General features: G+C 42.1%; 1 protein-coding gene across 1 annotated transcript in view; it reads right to left on the bottom strand.

Annotated features, from left to right (window-relative positions):
* DNAH8 (dynein axonemal heavy chain 8) overlaps window positions 1-15344 on the bottom strand; it is a 577606-nt gene that overhangs the window by 249988 nt on the left and 312274 nt on the right. Inside the window, exon 43 of the mRNA XM_073338555.1 lies at window positions 9096-9268. Coding sequence (XP_073194656.1) covers window positions 9096-9268 — 173 coding nt within the window. The remainder of the gene's footprint in view (window positions 1-9095; window positions 9269-15344) is intronic.

Raw genomic sequence — 15344 nt, 5'->3', positions numbered from 1 at the left:
GCTGCCAGAGCTCTCTTTATACTGGTCTTTTCCTCAGGAGCATGCTCAGCAGTACCTGAGGGGATGAGCTTTCCTAGCCCAGTCCTGCTCCGGTCCTTCTCCTGTCTCAATCTTAGTGTGGAGTGTGTAAACCCTACCACACATCTCCATTAAAAATTCAGAGATGGAAAATAAAAGAGCAGACCCTGAAGTTCTATTGAAGAATATTGGATCTTCTGGCCTGATACAAACACTGGAGGTGTTTTCCTGAATGTTCTACCAGCAAGACTTCTTTCATCAAATTCTTATGTGATGAATGGAAAAAGCCTTATTTCCTGGAAAAAACAGGTGAGATAATGTATATGACATACCAGGAGTACTGTATAACAAGCTTACCAAACTTTCTGGACTTGTCCTCTTCACAAAAATCACACACACGGATAATGTTACATGCAAAGCATGCATCAAAGAACCATGAAATCAGTTATTACTGTATCTGAGGACACTGATGTGCCAATTCTTACCCTTGCTTTCTTCAGAAACATTGGCAAAAATCTATGCCAGATCTGACATAAAAAATCAAATAAGGTACATAGATGTAACCAAACTTGGCATCACATCACTAAGAAAATAAGTCTGCTCAGCCCTGTTGGGAATGCATGCATTCACTGGTATGATTCTGTTAGCACATTTGCAAGATGTGGGAAAGATATTGGTGTAAAGTTAAATCACCAGAAAAGAGTACATTTACTGAGCACTGGCAGAGTTAGGGTAACAGAGGTCTTATCTAAAGACCTTTCAACACCATCTTCAGGAATTCACCTGTACAATGTATGTTGCTAAGTCAAATATCACAGAGCTAAATGAGCTAAGATACCAGAACTGCTAAGAAGGGAGATGTTGAATATGGCCTGCTTCCTCTGTGCAAAGACTGCCTCTACCTGAATGTTTTGTGCCAGTTATGAGGCTGCTGTCTAGTGTAGGAGCCTGGAGTAGTATCCAGTCATAACCAGCCATACCATGGGGCATGGCTGGGTCATAGAATCATAGAATATCAGGGTTGGAAGGGACCTCAGGAGGTCATCCAGTCCAACCCCCTCCTCAAAGCAGGACTAATCCCCAACTAAATCATCCCAGCCAGGGCTCTGTCAAGCCTGACTTTAAAAACCTCTAAGGAAGGAGATTCCACCACCTCCCTAGGTAACCCATTCGAGTGCTTCACCACCCTCCTACTGAAAAAGTTTTTCCTAATATTCAACCTAAACAGCCCTTACTGCAACTTGAGACCATTACTCCTTGTTCTGTCATCTGCTACCACTGAGAACAGTCTAGATTCATCCTCTTTGGAACCCCCTTTCAGGCAGTTGAAAGCAGCTATCGAATCCCCCCTCATTCTTCTCTTCCACAGACTAAATAACCCCAGTCCCCACAGCGTCTCCTCATAAGTCATGTGTTCCAGCCCCCAATCATTTTTGTTGCCCTCTGCTGGACTCTTTCCAATTTTTCCACATCCTTCTTGTAGTGTGGGGCCCAAAACTAGACACAGTACTCCAGATGGGGCCTCATCAATGCCGAATAGAGGGGAATGATCGCGGCGCTCGATCTGCTGGCAATGCTCCTACTTATACAACCCAAAATGCTGTTAGCCTTCTTGGCAACACAGGCACACTGTTGACTCATATCCAGCTTCTCATCCACTGTAACCCCTAAGTTCTTTTCTGCAGAACTGCTGCCCAGCCACTCGGTCCCTAGTCTGTAGCGGTTCATTGGATTCTTCCATCCTAAGTGCAAGACTCTGCACTTGTCCTTGTTGAACCTCATCAGATTTCTTTTGGCCCAATCCTCCAATTTGTCTAGGTCCCTCTGTATCCATATCCTATCCCTACCCTCCAGCGTATCTACCACTCCTCCCAGTTTAGTGTCATCTGCAAACTTGCTGAGGGTGCAATCCACGCCATCCTCCAGATCATTAATGAAGATATTGAACAAAACTGGCCTGAGGACCGACCCTTGGGGCACTCCGCTTGATACCGACTGCCAACTAGACATGGAGCCATTGATCACTACCTGTTGAGCCCGATGATCTGGCCAGCTTTCTATCCACCTTATAGTCCACTCATCCAGCCCATACTTCTTTAACTTGCTGGCAAGAATACTGTGGGAGACCATATCCAAAGCTTTGCTAAAGTCAAGGAATAACACGTCCACTGCTTTCCCCCCATCCACAGAGCCAGTTATCTCGTCACAGAAGGCAATTAGGTTATAAAGGCATGACTTGCCCTTGGTGAATCCATGCTGACTGTTCTTGATCACTTTCCTCTCCTCTAAGTGCTTCAAAATTGATTCCTTGAGGACCTGCTCCATGATTTTTCCAGGGACTGAGGAGAGGCTGACTGGCCTGTAGTTCCCCGGATCCTCATTCTTCCCTTTTTTAAAGATGGGCACTACACATTAGCCTTTTCCCAGTCATCCAGGACCTCCCCTGATCGCTATCAGTTTTCAAAGATAATGGCCAATGGCTCTGCAATCACATCCACCAACTCCTTTAGCACCTTCGGATGCAGTGCATCCAGCCCCATGGACTTGTGCTCGTCCAGCTTTTTTAAATAGTTTGGAACCACTTCTTTCTCCACAGAGGGCTGGTCACCTCCTCCCCAAGCTGTGCTGCCCAGTGCAATAGTCTGGGAGCTGACCTTGTTCGTGAAGACAGAGGCAAAAAAAGAATTTAATACATTAGCTTTTTCCACATCCTCTGTCACTAGGTTGCCTCCTGCATTCAGTAAGGGGCCCACACTTTCCTTGACCTTCTTCTGGTTGCTAAAATACCTGAAGAAACCCTTCTTGTTACTCTTAACATCCCTTGCTAGCTGCAACTCGAAGTGTGATTTGGCCTTCCTGATGTCATTCCTGCATGCCTGAGCAATATTTTTATATTCCTCCCTGGTCATTTGTCCAATCTTCCACTTCTTGTAAGCTTCTTTTTTGTTTTTAAGATCAGCAAGGATTTCACTGTTAAGCCAAGCTGGTCGCCTGCCATATTTACTATTCTTTCTACACATCAGGATGGTTTGTTCCTGCAACCTCAATAAGGATTCTTTATAATATAGCCAGCTCTCCTTTCCCCCTCATGTTATTCTCCTAGGGGATCCTGCCCATCAATTCCCTGAGGGAGTCAAAGTCTGCTTTTCTGAAGTCCAGGGTCTGTATTGTGCTGTTCTCCTTTCTTCCTTGTGTCAGGATCCTGAACTCAACAATCTCATGGTCACTGTCTCATGTAGAAGGGTGAGCTGACAACAGAATGGATGAAAGGCTGGCCTGCCCCTGAGGTAGTCTTGCAGCTGAGAGCTTGTAAATGCATCATAGAATGCAAATTACCTGATTGCCAGTGCCTTACACATGGACTCAAATGCTCTCTAGCACATATTTTGCAAATGTGTGATAACATGGATGTGACACTATGGAGGACAGTTCAGATAACGAAGATGAGGATACAAATGGAGAGGACATTCTAGTCAGCTGCTGAATACTGGATTGTTAGTGGGTTAACCTTTCATATTATTATGGGCTTGATACATCATTCAATATAGTTATGGCAGAACATACAATAATATTAGTAGCATTGAGAAAGCATCAACAACACGGAAAGATACATTTCTGTTAATTTTGTAGTATTTAGATGGGGGAGTGGAATTAATTACATGTTTTGTATATAAAGAGTTGAAATTAATGTCTTCAACATGATACCAAAATGCTCCTTTTTGCTTACTACTGAACAATGTGTTGAATAATATAATCAAGTTTGTTTCCTTTCACTTAAGTCATTACATAACAAATCTGCTTATTAGGAATTTTTTCAAAAATTGATAGCTAACCAGAAAAACAAATAAAACCTCTAAATGGGCTCAGTTCTACCACTAAGTTATTCTTCAGAAAGATCCAGCATAAATCTGTTGACACAAAGCTGTTTAAAATTCAGGAAGAGATTTTTTCCCCACCCAAATTGGCACCAATGTGCAATTTTCTTATTGTTTAGTTCATAATTATGTACCTGGAGTTCCAGGAGAATACTTGACTGCAATTTCACACTCTTGGGAGCGGTACCATCAGAACCACTTATCAGGAAGGGGCTGTGCAGATGCCCTCTCACAGATTTGGATGTTCAAAGTAAGATTACATAATGGACCTAAGCACTAACAGGCCTCAGTTTTTCCAACAATTTGAAACATGTCTTTCATGCCTGATTTCAAGTCACAGGAGCAGGAAAATCAGTTAATTGAAGATATGGCAAGGGATAATGGAATACCAAGAGCTAGAAAACTCTGTGACTAAGGGAAGTGACTTCAATGCTTGTACACGAATGCAAGGAGTCTGGGAAATAAAATGGAGGAACTGGAACAACTAGTGCAGTAGGTCAAACCGGATATTATAGAAACATGGTAGAATAGCACTCAGATGGATGCACAACTGGTTGGAAAAGCATACTCAGAATCGTTATCGATGGTACAGAGTCAAGTGGAAAGGCCACATCAAATGGGGTCCTACAGGGATCTGTCCTGGGTCTGGTTCTATTTGGTATCTTCATATATGATTTGAATACTGGCATAGAGAGTCCACTTATAAAGTTTGCAGATACCAAGTGGGGAGGAATTGAAAGCACTTTGGAAGACAGGATTAGAATTCAGAATGATGATTGACAAACCAGAGAAACCAATTAAAATAAATAGGATTAAATTCAAAAAGGACAAATGCAAAATACTACACTTAGGAAGGATCAACAGCACGAATACAAAATGGCAAATGACTGCCTAGGACAGAGTACTGTAGCAAAGGATCTGGGCATAGGTGACAACCCCAGCATCCCCGGCTCCACCCCTGCCCCTCCCCTATTTCAACCCCTTCCCCAAAGTCCCTGCCCCAACTCCGCCCCCTCCCTGTCCATATTGGACTCCTTCCCCAAATCCCCGCCCTGTCCCCACCTCTTCTTCACCTCCTCCCCTGAGCACGCTGCATTCCCACTCCTCCCCTCTCCCTCCCACAGATTGTTACGCTGCGAAACAGCTGTTTTGCAGCAGCAAGCACTGGGAGGAGAAGCGGGGACGCAGCACACTCAGGGGAGGAGGCGGAGGCGAGCTGGGGTAGGGAGAGGAGCGGGGAGCTTGGCTGCCAATGGGTGCAGAGCACCCACTAATTTTTCCCCGTGGGTGCTCCAGCCCTGGAGCACCCACAGAGTTGGCACCTATGGATCTGGGGGTCATAGTGGATCACAAACTAAACGAGTCAACTGTACATAAAAGATTGTTATCAAGAAGAGGGTGAAAAATTGTTCTCCGTATCCACCAAGGACAGAACAAGAAATAATGGGCTTAAATTGCAGTAAGAGATTTAGGTTAGACAACAGGAAAAACTTCCTTCTGTAATGGTAGTTAAGCACTGGAACAAAATTACCTAGGGAGGTTGTGGAATCTCTGTCATTGGAGGTTTTTAAGAACAGGTAGACAAGTCGGGGATGGTCCAGATAATACTTGTGCAAGGGACTGGACTAAATGACCTAACTGTGGTCCTTTCCAGGCCTACATTTATGATTCTTAGAAAAAATCAGTAACTAGTCTTCAGCTGTAGTGAGGGGTTTATATCAATTCATATTGGTTTACATTTTCAAGGTAATCTTCACAAGCAAAAGAGCTGGAAACTGTAACTTAATGAAAAGATGTATTTTTCCTTTAGATTTTTATGTCCCATACCCTGTGAAGGAGTGATCAACTCCCATCAGGCACATCCCTGGGTGGCAGCTAGGGGAACATCCCTGCATATGCCAGACAATTGCAAAGATCCTAATAAGGAGTCTCAGAACAACTGGAGGCATCTCTCAGCAGGATGTGTTGGGTCTCTGGTGGAGTGGCTCCTTCCATGAAATACCACACTGGTCCTATGAAAAGGACATCAAGGTGATTAAAGATCACCTTAAAATAAGTCTTGCTGGGGCAGATGAGCTCACTAACCTAGGGAGGCAGCTCAGCTAGAAGAAGGGGAAGGTGATCCATAAAGCTTGTCCAATAGATATGCTCATGTGAACTAATGTCCAGGTCAAGTGTACCTCAGAGTGAGCTCTGCAGGTGATGTACAAAAGCCTTACCTGACTTGTAACCTGGACTAGGGCTACTAAATTTAAAGAAGTGAGTAAGCTGAGCTATGCAAGTTGGACCATGGAAATGCTAACTGGAAGAAGTTTGGAGCTATGTGAGGTCTTAGAGAAGAGTAAATCTGACATGTGAACAAGAGACTAAATGGAGAGATTGTAAAGTTCAGATGCTGGAGGAGGGTTACAAAAATCTACTATTCAGTGAGTTCAACCTCCTGAAATGGTGTTGGAGTTATTTTGGATGAAACTATGCAGAGGCATGTGATAGACGTTACCAGAATGACCGATGAGTGTTAAACTGTGGTGAGAAGAAGTGACTATCCACACAGTAAATGGGTATGCACCACAGTTAGGAGATGATCAAAAGGTAAGAGGAGTTTTTCAATGAATTGTTGTGCTTTATTGGAAACATACCACACATACCACCCAAAGGTCAGGCTTGAAAAAGCCCTGGCTGGGATGATTTAGTTGGAGATTGGTCCTGCCTTGAGCAGGGGATTGGACTAGATTTGTGCCAAGAAGAAGTACAATTGATGCCATAATTGCTGTATGAATCCTCATGGAGTAGCACAGAGAAAAGAAACAGCAACTGGGCATGGTCTTTGTGGATTTGGAGAAGGCATACAATTGTGTACCAAAAGAACTAGCTTGCTGAATGTCCATCTTATTGAGGATATGTATAATGGTGACTACTGTAGTCAAAACCAAATGGAGCTACAGCAGAGAATTTCTAGTCGATATTGGCCTGCCCCAGGGGTTAGCATTGTGGTTTTTTGTCTGTAGTTGTCTTCAAAGGAAACCACCATGGACTATGCTGTTCGTTGATAAGGACATAAGAATGGCCATACTGGGTCAGACCAAAGGTCCATCCAGCCCAGTATCCTGTCTACCGACAGTGGCCAATGCCAGAGAGAGTGAACCTAACAGGTAATGATCATGTGATCTCTCTCCTGCCGTCCATCTCCACCCTCTGACAAAAAGAGGCTAGGGACACCATTCCTTACCCATCCTGGCTAATAGCCATTAATGGACTTAACCTCCATGAATTTATCCAGTTCTCTTTTAAACCCTGTTATAGCCCTAGCCTTCACAACCTCCTCAGGCAAGGAGTTCCACAGGTTGACTGTTTGCTGAGTGAAGAAGAACTTCCTTTTATTTGTTTTAAACCTGCTACCTATTATTTCATTTGGTGGTCCCTAGTTCTTACATTATGGGAACAAGTAAATAACTTTTCCTTATTCACTTTCTCCAAACCACTCGTGATTTTATATATCTCTATCATATCCCCCCTTAGTCTCCTTTTTTTCCAAGCTGAAAAGTCCTGCCTCTTTAATCTCTCCTCATATGGGACCTGTTCCAAACCCCTAATCATTTTAGTTTTCCTTTTCTGAACCTTTTCTCATGCCAGCATATCTTTTTTGAGATGAGGGGACCACATCTGTACGCAGTATTCAAGATGTGGGCGTACCATGGATTTATAAAAGGACAATAAGATATTCTCTGTCTTATTCTCTATCCCTTTTTTAACGATTCCTAACATCCCATTTGGTTTTTTGTCTACCGCTGTATACTGTGTGGACGTCTTCAGAGAACTATCCACGATGACTCCAAGATCTTTCTCCTGATTAGTTGTAGCTAAATTAGCCCCCATCATATTGTACGTATAGTTGGGGTTATTTTTTCCAATGTGCATTACTTTACATTTATCCGCATTAAATTTCATTTGCCATTTTGTTGCCCAATCACTTAGATCTTTTTGAAGTTCTTCACAGTCTGCTTTGGTCTTAACTATCTTGATGACTTAGTGATGTGCACAGAAGATTGCTAGACCCTGCAAATCAAATTTGAACAGTGGCAACAGAGTTTTCAGTAGAGAGGATTTAGAGTGAGTATTGGTAAGACTGAGGCTATGATAGCTTAGGCAGGAGGACCCACAATAAAAGGATATTACAGGCAGAGAGCTTAGAAAAGTGAAAGAACTGAAATACCTAGGATCAGTGGTTGGTAACAGTGGTGTCCTCCTAAGTGATGCCTAGCATTGTTTCAAAGCCACAGTATAAATGGTGGGAGTTGACCCCAGTTCTCTGTAATAAAGAGATGTCCATGAAGGTAAAACTGTAATTCAACCCACTCTAATGTATGGAACAGAGACGTGGCCAGCCACAAGAAAAGGAATCACCCACCACAGAAATTAAGATGTTGAGATGGTCAAATGGTTCAATGTTCTGTGATAAAAAATGAAATGAGGTTGGGAGGTGCCTAATGCAGATTGTCCCAATTGAAGACAGGTGAGTGAGCTGAGAATACATTGGTATAGACATATCCAGTGAAGACCCAAAAGTTACATTGGTAGGAGGATCCTTGCAATGATCATGGATGGAAGATCACCAAGGAGGAGGCCAAAGACTCAGTACATGGACCAGATATCAATGGACCTTAGAGAGAGACCAGTTTTCATGACAGGCAGGTGCACAATCATGAGTATTGGAAGAAAGCTACAAAAATTGCTGACCGTGAATAGGGAAGTAACAAGAAGGAAGAAGAGATTTCTAGGTCCCCCACATCAAATTGTTGAGCCAAGTCTAGGAGTCTCTTGGGCCTCAAATACCAATTCTACCATCAAGTTATCATTATATAATATAATACTTCCTAAATGATAACATATTATACTAATATAAACACATTTCTGCTGTTAATTAAATCATTGTTGAGAAGAGTGAAGACATCATATTTCTGTAGGAGTTATAAAGTATGTAGATTAGGGAGAGTCTATTTTATTAAACGAAAAAGAGGTGTGGATGCCTATTTAAACACACAGGTAGACATTCATTACATGTTCTGGAACACAATGTACAATTTTACATTTACAGCAGTCCAGAGTATGACTCTGTGGAGATATTATATAAAAGAAGCCACTCTGCATGTTAAACATTTTTTGGGCTTCTCCCCCAACCTCAAGAAAAACATTGTTTCTCACCTATCAGTCAGAGGAGTTATAACCAGACGATCAGTGCATCCCAGAAATTCATTTTGGTAAATAAAATCAACATTTGTAATGGATACCCAAACTTGATCCACATCTTCCTTAAAATAAAATCGACTCTGCTTTAGCCATTCAAAATCAGTTACTGACTTGATATGCATTTTTACCTTAAACAAAACGAAAAATAAGCCATAAATTACAGATGCACAGTATCCCAGTATTATGTCTTATATAACGAGTAACTGCATTAGAATAATAAAGATAGAACATTTCACTATACTTGCATGATCACCTGTTTCAAGCTTTGGTAGGAGTAAAACTGAAAACATTTCTGCACTGCATAAAGAATTTATTTTTAAAGTTTATAATTCAGAAAATGTTCTGATAATTTGAATCCATATACGAAACCTATTATTCACGTACAGTAAAGCTCCCACTGCTTTAACAGGAACACACAAAGCAAGACGATGAGGGACAAACAAAATACTGATATCGTAAATCAGCAGCTGATGTGTATAACTGGCTTAAAAAATTGTCATTAGCTCTGTGCATGTCCATTCCCCTTGCATTGTTTCAGAACAGTCTGAAGGCCAAGCTGCAACTGTCATAAGGGCCAAAATACAGCAGGAGGTCAGTGTGACACAGGGATGTTTTGGCCTACACCTCTTTTCTCCAGAGATGCTTTTTTCCTTCCTCTTGCTATGTGCACAGTAATAACAGTAAGGACATATGTACACTGCAATCCAAAGTGTGGTTGCAGAACGCTTAGGCACACTTACACAGTAGCTTTACCAAATGGCATTGGAACAATTTTTATAGTGGGGGTGCTGAAAGCCATTGAACAAAACTGTAAACCCTGTATATGATGGAAACCACTTCAAGCCACGGGGTGCTGCTGCACCCAGCATCCCTGACTTTACTTGGGCTAGCATGGATAAAAATAGTAGTGTAGACGCAGCAGTATGAGCTTCAGTAGCTGCAACCACACTTTGGATTGCAGTGCAGATACACCCTAAATGGTATAAGAGCCCCTATGTCAGCTTCATGCCACTGCAGAATCCCCTCAGTAAGTGGGCCTGTTAAAATGGGTTTACAAATCGTTCATGCCAGAGGAGCAGCATACTTCAGGCTAGCCCACACAGGTACAGAGGACTTACAACATATTGTTATGCTGGTGGTGGGGAGGGTTGGACAAAACCTCACCGAAGTTGGTAGGTGTAACTGCTGCCTTTCATTCATTTTAAATGAAACAATGAAATTCCGAAATTTGAGTAGAAGCTGAACCATGTGGCCCAAAGCTATTTGCTGGTGACCGATATAGCAAACACAGGGGCTGCTGTTTTGATTGGGTGAGCTCTGTGCATCTGTGTGTGAGAGGAACAGCAGAAACAGAGAGAAGGACACAGAACAAAGAAGCCCCAGACACAGCCAGAGAAGTCCTGATAAAGTGACACTGAGGAACAAACGCTAAGAGACTTCTTGGGTAAAGTCCTGGCTGAAAAAGGCACGGAAATATGAGCAAAGAAACTATCTCCTGTATGATATCTGCTATGTTCATGGAAACAGGACTTTGTATATTCTTTATAAATTAACAGGATTGCATCAAAATACCTTCTACATTAATTTCTCCTCCTAATGGAAACTGACTAGATCATGAAAATTAGCTAAATGCTTGGGTAAAAAAGGGGTAACAATCTTACTAAGCAAGTTTATTCAAGTCTTAGAAGAGAGTCTACTTATAAATGGAATCCTCCAAAATTAACATTCTTAGTAGTGCTATAATATATACATAGGTAAACCACAATTATTGAAGACTGATTATCTCAATTTTGGATTATCCAACATTTGTTTCTTCATCACAAATATTTATTTCATAAACTGAAATGGTTATCTAAAGTTTTCAGATATCATGTGAGACATTTGGATAATCAAGGTTTATTTTGTGTATACACAGGTGGAGTACAAACAGATACCTATGGTTAAGGTTGTGATTTTAAACTTTTTCTTGTAAATATTACAAGAATATACAAATTGCCTAAATATTCTAGTCCAAAATATCATTTTGTGAAAACAGAAAAATTAAACCTCAGTCAATGTTCCAATAATTTGAAAAAAAACAACAACAAATAGTGCAGGCATTTATGGGTATAAAAAAAGAATGTAAAACCCCACAAGGCAAAAAAACCCAACTTTTGCCATTATAACAAAATTGAATGACAGTTCTAGGTTCTCAGCAGAAGGGATCAAAAACTTTACATTTGGCATAGCATAGAGATAGTTAAAATGTGTGGGTTTTTTATGGTCTCAGACATAAGAATTTAAAAAACATCTCTACTGCAACATTAGCCTGGATACAAGACTGATACAATTTTTTAAAATAATTGTATACCAATATTCTATTGACACTGACCTTTGTGTGTATAAATACTTTGTTTCACACAGCAGATAGATGCATACTGAATGAAATAATGCTCAAATTTCAACTTTCTAACCCCACTCATTTGGTGCTAGCCCTGTTTAAAAATTGGCATTTTTCCTTCAAATAGATTTATTTCCACTATCCTCCTCAAAAAATGAGTATCTAGAATATGTGTATATGTGTTTTTGTATACCATGTGTGTGTGGGCTTACTTTCATATTTCTATGCTTTTGTGTATTTGCATTCAGGAGCCATGCATCATTTTGGTAGCCTTATCTGTTTTGAACCAACATTTTGTGTGAATTTCCTTGTTTTTTAAACGGACACTGTTCCCCACAAGCCATGGGGTCCTCTGCTTCCCATCTCTGCTAACCCCCAAGTCCATTGGCTCCTGTGGCCCCTGGATTTCCAACCCACTGTGTTCCCAGTACTCCCTCTCCTCAGCCTCCTGTTTTCCCTGCACAGCACATGGTCCTCATTCAGCCTTGTCCCTATCCCCATGGGCCCCACTGCTCTATGTGTAGCAGGAGTGCTGGAGATCTGAAAAACAATGGATGGGGAGCCACAAAACATGCAACGTAGGAACCCATGAGACTGGCAGTGCCAGAGAGTAGAGCACAAGTGATGAATGCTCTCTGCTGTCCCCCAGCCACACACCACTTCTCTCTCATTAAGAAGGAAATTACTTACCTTAAGTAACCAGAGTTCTTTGAGATGTGTTGTTTACATGTGTTCTACTACTGGTGTGCATACACCTCATGCACTGGAGATCAGAACACTTTAACCAGCAGTGTCTGTTGGTCGCACCTGCTTCCTGATGTCCTCGAGCCTCTCCCTCCACAAGGGAACAGAGCAACAAACCAATCATCAGGTCCTGTGCAATTATCAAGTCCAGGCTATTGGACTCAGCAGATGTGGGGAAAGGATGGTAGGTCTTCGAACACAAACAACACATCTCAAAGAACTCCATTTACTAACCGTATTTTTTTCTTCAAGTGCTTGTTTACACATGTTCTACTTCTGGTGACTCTCCAGCAGAATGTAATAGATAGACTCGCAGTACCCTCCTCTAAATAAACAAAGACTGCAACACAGCACTCCCAAATTGGGCATCTGAATGAGATGCCTAAACGAGAGAGTAATGGCTAGTGAAGATATGTATTCTACTTCAAGTAGCAGCCCTACATATACTAGCTATGGGCATTCCCCTAAAACAGACTGCAGAAGAGGCCTGTGCTCTGGCAGAATGTGACATAACATGATCTGGGAGTTCTAAACTGGCCACCACATGACTTTATAGACTGTGACATCCAATTCAAGATTTTCTGATTTGAGGCTGCCTAACCTTGGATCTCTTCATAGTTAATAGCCTAGGGACTGCCTGAATTTTTATTTTATTTATTTATTTTTGGCTAGCACAAAACCAATCATAGAAATGCAGGGCTGGAAGGGACCCGGAAGTCATCAAGTCCAGCCCCCTGTGTTGTGGCAGGACCAAGTAAATCTAGACCCTCCCTGACAGGTATTTGTTCAATCTGCTTAAAAACCTCCAATGCTGAGGATTCCTTGGAAGCCTATTCCAGAGCTTAACTATCCTTATAATGAGAAACTATTTCCTAATATCTAACCTTGCTACAGACTATGGCCATTACTTCTTTCCCTACCGGTGGACATGGAGTACAATTGCTCACAATTCCCTTTATAACAGCCCTTAACTTATTTGACAACTGTTATCTGGTTCCCTCTGCCCCCCCTCAGTCTTCCTTTCACAAAGCTAAACAAATGTCCGGTTTTTTTAACCTTTCTTCATAATTCAGGTTTTCTAGGCCTTTTCTCATTTTTGTTCTCCTTTGGACTCTCTCCAATTTGTCCACATCTTTCCTAAAGAGTGATGCCCAGAATTGGACACAGTATTCCAGCTGAGGCCTCACCAGTGCCAAGTAGAGTGGGACAATTACCTCCCATGTCTTACATAGGACACTCCTGTTAATACACCCCAGAATATTAGCCTTTTTCACAACTGCAGCATATTGTTCACTCATTCAGAGCTCAGAGAACATTCAGAGTTTGTAACACAGCCTCAACCTTGGTTGTATGAGTCTTTGGGGGGAAAAGCTATGTGAATGGACTGATTTAAATGAAAATCATACCCTGAATTTCTTCTGAAAGTAATTTATGGTCACACTAACTTTATCGCTGTGAAAAATTGTATATGAAGGGTTCACATGAGCTTCAAATCATAAACCGTGCATGCCAATGTAATTGCAATGAGGACTGCTGTCTTCATAGACAACTGGAGTAATGGGCATGAGGCTAATGGCTCCAATGGAGGTCCCAACAAATTGGTAAGTACCACATTAAGATTCCAATATGGAGAAAGTGGTCTTATCAGAGGGGGAAAATAAACTTTCAGAAGACCTTTCACAAACATTTTAACATAAAAAAACAATAAAAAACAAAAACAAAACATTGTGGTCTTTATAACATGGCTGGCTGCATCCTGAGCACCCTGTAGACATCAGAGATTGCTCTGCAGCACCCTGCCTCAATTTCTTCTTCAGGGCCACTTAAGAAAGCCACACAGTCTCCCTCATCCAATCACAGCCCTTCTTGGGGTCTGTTTTTTGTTAACAAAGTTCCAAAAACAAAAAAAATTCCACCCAGCCTTAAGTTAGGCACTGCCCCTCTTCCCAAGGGTACTGTCCATTATTGCTCTCTGAGCATCTAGAGAAGATGCAAAGACCTGGACTGCCTGCCTTCTCCTAAAGGAAGAACAAAACGAACTTTCAGCTGCGTTTTCTTATTCAATCACAGCTCCCTTTCTTGGAACCACTGCAGGAGTCTCTCTCTCTCTCGCTCTCTCTCACCCCCTGAAGCTTCACTTCACAGTTCCCCTTCTAACTCTGCCCTCACTGAAACTCCCTTTGACTCTTTATAATATAGGTATAGACCCACCCTTTCAATTAGCTCATCTGGAAGCACCTACTCTAGTACAAGGGAGCTGGATCTATTTTCAACACAGGGGCCAGCCACCCTGTGACCATCTTGAATTGGTGGATGATGTGCAGAGATAGCACCCATGTAAGTATTTAATGAACTAAGCGACAAACCAGAGGTTACGAAAAATAGATGTGCAAGCATATGAGGGATTGGTGTCTCATGGAGAAAGATTATGTTGGCAAACCCAAAAGCAAAAACACTTCCATTTTGCAGTATAAGTTGTCCTTGTAGATGGTGAGTCTACCACCAGCCACACTGCAAAGCCAGAGAGTTTGGGGAGGAAGGGGAAGGATCATTGGGTATTGTGTTCGGTGGGGAGAAATAAGTGGTGCTGGTGATGTGGGGAAGGCAGGCTGGACTGCATGGAGTCCTGTCTTCCATAGCTATACCTAAGCCACTGGCTCCATGGTTAAAGGTTTTTCCTTCACCTGGTTCTTGCCCACCCCTCAACCCTCTTTGGTTCCTATGCCTCCCCGCTATCTATTCCTCTCTGACCCACCAGCTGTTGTGACCCTTAGCTTTCTGATCACCAGTGTCCTTGGTTCTTCATATCACTCAGTCCACTGTCAACTCTCTTCCTTGCTTCTGAGGGCTACCTGTCAGTCTCTCCAGACTTATGGGCCCTCTTGTTTTGTAGGGCAGGGAACACCAAGAGCAGGGGTCCAGTAGCCCAGCCTGCTTTTCCACCTCACCCAATTTCTCTTCTTCCTCCTTTCCCCTACCACAATCTTGTTTTTTCTCCTTATCCCCTCAAAACTTCCACTAGCCTTATAAAGACAAAGTAGCAATCCCACTCGAATACGTTTCCCATAGTTCATCAAAGA

The sequence above is a fragment of the Lepidochelys kempii genome, chromosome 3 (genome assembly GCF_965140265.1).
Source record: "Lepidochelys kempii isolate rLepKem1 chromosome 3, rLepKem1.hap2, whole genome shotgun sequence".
Lineage (NCBI taxonomy): Eukaryota > Metazoa > Chordata > Testudines > Cheloniidae > Lepidochelys > Lepidochelys kempii.
Note: the sequence above shows the minus strand (reverse complement) of the source record. Positions and strands in the feature narration are given on the sequence as shown.